The 7,492-nt window shown below is 38.7% G+C and overlaps 1 protein-coding gene across 1 annotated transcript in view; it reads left to right on the top strand.

Annotated features, from left to right (window-relative positions):
* Positions 1–6,272: 6,272 nt before the first annotated feature.
* grm1a (glutamate receptor, metabotropic 1a) overlaps positions 6,273–7,492 on the top strand; it is a 30,530-nt gene continuing 29,310 nt past the window's right edge. Inside the window, exon 1 of the mRNA XM_067384011.1 lies at positions 6,273–7,008. Within this exon, the coding sequence (XP_067240112.1) occupies positions 6,273–7,008 (736 nt within the window). The remainder of the gene's footprint in view (positions 7,009–7,492) is intronic.

The following is a 7,492-nucleotide window of genomic DNA, read 5'->3' as shown; positions in this document are numbered from 1 at the left end:
ACTATGTCCAACTTCGTTCAGCTTCCTGTTAGTGAGGTCAAAAAACGCGTTGTGATGACGGAAGTGATGTCTCGCCCATATACTTCAATGAGCGCGAGACATCACTTCAGTTGTCAGAGCGCGATCAGACCTCACTAGCCGGAAACTGAACGAAGTTGGACATAGTGGTGTATTAGAGGTAAAAAATTATATACTGTTTTTGACTCTTATTGTTCCCAATCACTGCTATTATTTGACTGACAGACGGCAGCGGTTGCAGTTAAAAATCATAATTTGCGTTCGACTGAAGAAAAAAAGTCATCTACATCTTGGATGCCCTGGGGGTAAGCAGATAAACATAATTTTTTTATTTTTGGGTGAACTATCCCTTTAAGAGCTTTTTGTGTAAAAAAACAAAACAGAACAAAAGCTAAAAAATAACAATCACTTGACATATAAACATGGCAAAAATACGATGATGCAATTATAACAGCAAAAATATATCAGGGCAAAACTATAATAATTCACAAATGTAATAGTCATCTAGAAAGAATGGGGATAAGATAAAATAAAAATATAGTGTAAAAAAACATTAAACAAAATATTAAATGGAAAAGTCTACCTTTTTCCCCCACTGTATCTAAATTTATTGTATTGTAATATCAACCTTAAATCACCAGAGAGCAGCATTGTAATAAATATTAAACAACATTTTTATTTACTTTTTTTACATATAGACTATATATAGCACGATCCAACTGTCATAGCTTTCCATACCTTTACAATTTCTCAACTGCCTGGAAATGCTGCCAGAAGACGTTGGCAAAATGTAAACCACATTGTCAAGTCTTGAAACGAAGAGTCGTCCTGTCAGCAGATGGCGCTGTATACTTTCACATTCTTTTCAGCCTCATACTGCCATTTGTAGCCTAATCCTTCTGAATAGAGAACTGCTGTGCCAATGGAAAGATTCAATAAATATCCAACCACTTATGGTACTTCACATGAGATTCATATCAGCATGTATTTCTAGTGTTAAATATGTAATCTAGTGTTAAATCAAATCAAGTCACCTTTATTTATATAGTGCTTTACACAATACATATTGTTTCAAACTGCACCTTTACAGGAATACACAGGAAAATAATGATTCTTTGATGAAAACAGAGTTCAGTTATGCTGTAAATCAGCTCTAAAAAGCAAACAGTGACATTGTTCAGCAGGTCAGTTCAGTGTTGATTCAGTTCTGTTCAATAACTGTGTAAAGATCATCAAATATTCAATTCAGCTATAAAGCAGAAAACAGTGATGTCATCATCCAGCTCGGTTCAGTTCTCATCCAAAATGGACGTAGGCCGGTAAGAGTTGTGCGTATAAACCTCACTCCCCTGATCTCAAGATGCACTCCTTGTTAGAGCGCCTGGCTCCCATGCCGGCGGACCTGGGTTCGAGTCCCGCATAGAACGGGCAGTTCGAACAGGAAGGGTTACAACAGTCAAATCTATAGTAGCTTTTGCTGAATATTATGTGCAACAGTGGCAACAAACTCAAACATGTCATGTAAAAGTTTAATTGTGTCCTAAATTTCTTATGCTTTTTTCATGTCTGTTACCATAAAGTATTTTCTTCATTGCACCATGAAGCCTATATCCGAGGACCAAGCTCTTCATTCATTTTAATGAAAAGAAGAATAACTTTCCTGTAGGCTATACAAATTCAGGTTAAAAACCTGACTTTTAATGGTTCTCCTCCACACTCCCACCTCTTTTTCCACTATTCCAAAACTTTGGTCATTTTAAATGACCTATAGCTAAAAACCTGCTTAAACCAACCTAAGATGGTTGGCTGGTTTAAACTGGTTTAAGGTGGTCTTCCAGCCTGACCAAGCTGGTTTTGCCTGTTTGGCCCACTGAAGTGCCTTGGAACGCGCAGGGCGGGATATATCTAGAAGCTCCTCCCCTTTTCCCAAAATAGCCAATAGCCTTTCGACTATATCACAGCTCGGCCAGAGCCGTTGAGCTCGTAAAACCCAATTTTCCTCATAATCTGTAATTGTTTCTCCTCCATATTGCTTTAAAATATAGAATTGTTTGTAGATTCAAATGTGTCCGAACGATTTGTGGTCTGTGCTGACTCGCAAATGATCCTCTCTGTGGTCTCGTGTCTCTGGACCGGAGCAGACTGGAGCATACTAACTCAAAAACGTCATTTGCGTCAATGGAAAGCATATTTACACTGTCTGAAATGTTCCCTGTCCTCTATATAGTGCACTATGTGCCATTCACTATATAGAAACTAGTAAATATGTGAACAAATGACAGACTTCAGATTTGAGCGAGAATTTGATTAGACAGAAGATTTGATGAGAAGCCGAAGTCTGCAGTGATGTCATGAAAATCTGCAATCCATTTTAGCTAAAGTGAGAGACTTTTGAATACACTGTAAAAAAAATCCCAGTAAAATTTACGGTAAAAAAAAACGGCAGCTGTGGTTGCCAGAACTTTACCGTCAAAAATACAGTAGCAACGTAAAAAAAAAAAAAATCTGTTAAATTTACGGTAAAATAACATATTTCATTAACTGATATAATGTTAATTTACCAACATAATGAAGTACTAATATCTGTTTTGTACCTTTATAATACACTGACAGTCACCAAACACAGCGGTGATGAGAGTCACATCATAAGCAGCTTTTCCACAAGTGAGGAGGTGCTATAGAATGTGCACACAGTGTAATTCACCCACACACTAAACACCATCATGGTAACATGCATGAAATTTTTAAAAATGCAATAAACATTAATTTAACAACATTAGATGTAACATAAAACCCTGATGTACATAACTGATTAGAAAAAAAATATTTTATTAGTTATTTAAACGAAAATATATCAAATGTGAAGTGTCACGCAGGGAATTGTGGGAATGTCAATTTACGTTTTTTCACTGTAAATGTTTACAATGAATTGTTATTTTTCACTTCCAAAAACTCTGAATTTAACGGTATTTTACCATAAAATTACATTAAATGTACCATTAGATCTATTACAGTTATTCACCGTATATAGTACGGAAACTTTCTGTAAACCAATTGACCGTTTTTCACCGCAACATTTTTACAGTCTTTTACTGTTAAAATTACGGTCATTTTTTGTGTACTTACTCAGTGTACTTACATCTCATAAATGCAATTTTTTTGTCATTCGCTGTGTCCGAAATCGAATACTTCTCTGTTGTACGTGAAAAACAGTAGGTGAAAAGTACCCTGATGACTTACTACATAAGTGCACATATGATGGACACTTCACTATCCCATGAGGCCACGGGAGAGGATTTGTGAATGGAGTTGAAGGGACGTAACTGACGCTGGTATGTGACAGTAACAACATGGCTGATGTAGAACCAAAGACTTTGGTAGTATGTCTGAATTCATTCATACTACCAAAGTCCCTTTAAGACAAGTCATTTCACTCGGTGGCCATCTTTGAAACGCCTCTCGGGCATTCAAGTGCAGCTCCTATCTCTTTGAATGGGTAAACATCAAATTCTCCATAGCTGTGTGCCAAGCTTTCGATTAAATTTCATATTTGTAATCCAATTAAATCTGACAACAACTGTCTAATTTTTTTTTCTAAATGCACTAATCATGACAAAAAAACAACAACTTTATTTTTAAGGCTGGATCAAGCTAATGCGCATGCGCAGACCTAAACGCGCGTCTCGTGCCCCATTTCGGAGGCGCACTTCTGACTGTTTCTATAGAAACCGGAGTTAACTGCCACTGCAGTGGCGCAATGACTTTCCCAGTCGTCGATTGGCTCTCATTTAGATGGCGGGACTTATTCCGCCATATTGCATTGCACTTTCTTCCATTCAAAACAACAGGAGTGAAAATACTACAGGCATTTTCAACGGTAATGAAGTACATTTAAATTCAAATGTAGTACCTACCCAACAGTACGCGATTTCGGACCCAGCTATTGTTTTGGAACACACCTTTCATAACCTTAAGGCTAACATATTGATACTAAAAGCTAAAAACTTAAATTTTGATTTCAGGGGACTTTAAAAGTACACATTCCTTATAGGCTATATGTATATATATTCATTAATATGTTTGTTTTTCCAGTGAACGACGCTCTTAATTTATCCTAGCAACCCTCGCGAACAGAAATCGCTTTCAGTTGAGGAGGTAACCATAGCAACATTTCCGTTCGGATTAGTAGAATCGGGCTGTACATCGAGAAATCATAATTACAGTCATTATTTATTACTTTTTAAACTTATTAAAGATTTATAGATGCATATAACAAGTTTATCACAAAATAGTGTTTTGTTTAAAAATAGTTGACATTTGGTTATCATGACAGTTAGCTGTCAATCAAGCACATTGTACGTGCCATATAATATTTACATCACTAAGATGTAGAGAGAGAGAGAGAGAGACCAATCCACATTGTTACGTGCCATATGAGAGAGAGAGAGAGAGAGAGAGAGAGAGAGACCCACTGGCTTGGATGCAGACTGATAACTGAAGTATATCATCAGTGCAGCAGCTGTCTCAGAAGGAGGTGAAGCGGTATCTCATTGACTCAGGTGCGTAGCGATCGAATTCCTGTGCAGATGTTTCCGTTGTTTGTATTTCCTGGTAACTGCAGGTACGAACAGATGTGGCAATGCCACTAATGCGAGTACAGGAGGCATTGCATCGTAATTATGGGTCATTTTTCATTGAGTGCCATCGATTAAGCCATTATAATGCTGAATGGAAACGATAGAAAAACGAACGTGAATGTATGGCACAAGACATCTATCTTTGCGATGATGTGTGATATTGACAAAATAGTTGTTTTTAGGCTTCAATTTTTCTGTTTTTCTGTATTTAGACTCGAATTAAGAGTGTGGTAAGATGAGGGCAATTCAATTCATCTCGTTCTGTATGAAAATAAGTCTGCCTTGTATATAGTCGCATTGAGTTTTAAGGGAACACGCAGTATCCGAGGTTTTGTGGGCAAACACATCGCATCCAATAGTTGTGCTTTGACTACAAAGGCGCGTCTAATAGTTTCATTCACTGTCCGTCATAAGATTGTCTGCGCTGTCCGCGGTGCTGAAACCGCCCGGCACTTGCCCCCACAAGGACGAGAAAAACGACGACCTCGCCAACAAAACTTGTGAATGATGCTCATTCTGTGGTTATATGTTTCTTTTCTTATATTCGACCAGTAACTCTCTCGTTCGCCAGTTATTTTGCATAGACTGAATAATGACGTACGTTTGGCAAACTTAATAGGCAAGGCTTCTGCGACACCTAACAGAGACCGGTGCGTATTAGGCTATATATTTTCCCCATATTTGTCAGCCACTAAACAAATTAGTTTGTATCCCTAAACTATGTAATTTTGTCACAAGGGTGTTGTTGTTACGCTCTACCCCACTAGGTGAGCTCTAACAACAGCCGAAAACACAGCCTACATTTTAAGTTGTGCACGTATTTACTGGTAATCAAATGTACAAACAATTGTTATGCCACCCACCCCTTTTGAATTCAAATAGTATAATAGGATACTATACTATATATGAATACTATATAGGAAATACTATATAGGAAATGTTTTCATTCAAAACTGCAATTATACAACAGATATAAGATGCATAAAACATTGGCTAACAACTTTAAAAGCATATCAGACACTGAATTTTTGGAAATGTGGCTTAAACACTGTCCCATTTTGTGCAATCTTTTTGCGCCCAGAAATAAGTTGCTAAGCTTTACAAACTTTTTTAGACATGGTGTTCTAGTTTTAAACTACTGATGAAAATCTTAGATGTTATGTATCAGATTAAACAATTCACATGTTCTGTCATTTAATATCCATTAATATTATCACAAATGAAACCCTAAACTTTTTTAGTGCATTTTATTTGTCCTATAAATCTTTTATAGCCTATTTTATTTTGAGTTCTATAACTGCCATCTCAGCATGTGGGGTGCTGGTCCTGATTTCACCCATGTAACTCATTTTTAATCGGTTAATCTGTTACAACTCACCCTGTGTTACAACACTTCCTTACTTCATCAGTGTTAAATGATACACTGTTTCTAGAACATGTATGCTTTTCGAATAAAAGATGTTTTCTCTAACTAACTCTGTGTTATGTTTTCTCAGCAGGTGTCAGGGCGCATTTATGTTGTCTCACGTGCGCATCTTGGTCACTTAATTGAATCTGGGACTGCAGAGAAACGAGCACCGCTGGCACGAGCAGCTCGCACACTATGCCTGTCACACAATGTGGAACATGGCACGCTTGAAGATGCCCCGTGTCTCGTGTGGACACTTCCCACTGTTCCTGTGTCTGTTTCTAGCGACACTTTTATCTCACGCGCTTGGGAACATATACAAGCGCTCGGCGGTCCAGCGCGCGGCGGCCCGGTCGGTCGCCCGCATGGATGGCGACGTGATCATCGGTGCGCTCTTCTCCGTGCACCACCAGCCGTCCGCCGAAAGTGTTGCCGATAGAAAATGCGGGGATGTGCGCGAGCAGTACGGCATTCAACGGGTGGAGGCGATGTTCTATACGCTGGACCGTATCAACGCCGACCAGAACCTGCTGCCCAACATCACCCTGGGCTGCGAGATCAGGGACTCGTGCTGGCACTCATCCGTTGCTCTGGAGCAAAGCATCGAGTTTATCCGAGACTCCCTCATCTCCATTCGGGACGACAAAGACGGATCTAAGTGGTGCATCGACGGGACGCCTTCCAACCAGCCTCCTCCCAGTAAGAAGCCTATCGCTGGAGTCATAGGTCCGGGCTCCAGCTCGGTGGCCATCCAGGTGCAGAATCTTCTCCAGCTGTTTAACATTCCCCAGATTGCTTATTCGGCCACCAGCATAGACCTGAGCGACAAAACCCTCTTCAAATACTTCCTCCGTGTCGTGCCCTCTGATACTCTGCAGGCGCGCGCCATGCTCGACATAGTCAAACACTATAACTGGACTTATGTGTCTGCGGTTCACACAGAGGGTAAGTCACTGCACTCTTGTTATAACTATGAGGCATTTCAAATAACTTTTCTAAACAATGTAAATGCGTTATATGAGAATACAGGTAGCCCATCTGTCATTTCATTATTGCAACACATTTTGCACAATTTGTTTGACTCCTAGTTTTTTTGTTGTTGTTGTCTATTTGACTCAAACTTCACACATTTTTCTGCTAAAAAATATGTAAATTGATACATTAATGCGAGCAGCGATTTTATTTAGAGACAGAGGAGTGTTGTAGCACTTTTGTGTTTGTTGTAACACTTAAAAAACATATGTAACTTTATGTAATTTAGAAATCTACAACTCATCTCAAAAACCTTTTAAATTAATCAAATGTACTTGTTCAAAATAGGTCTAATTATTCCATCTCCCATTTTATTTTAACGAGTCAGTTCACCCAAAAATTAAAGTTCTGTCATTAATTACTCACCCTCGTGTCCTTCAAGTTCTAAGACCTTCGT

Source organism: Chanodichthys erythropterus, chromosome 4, assembly GCF_024489055.1.
Source record: "Chanodichthys erythropterus isolate Z2021 chromosome 4, ASM2448905v1, whole genome shotgun sequence".
Lineage (NCBI taxonomy): Eukaryota > Metazoa > Chordata > Actinopteri > Cypriniformes > Xenocyprididae > Chanodichthys > Chanodichthys erythropterus.
Note: the sequence above shows the minus strand (reverse complement) of the source record. Positions and strands in the feature narration are given on the sequence as shown.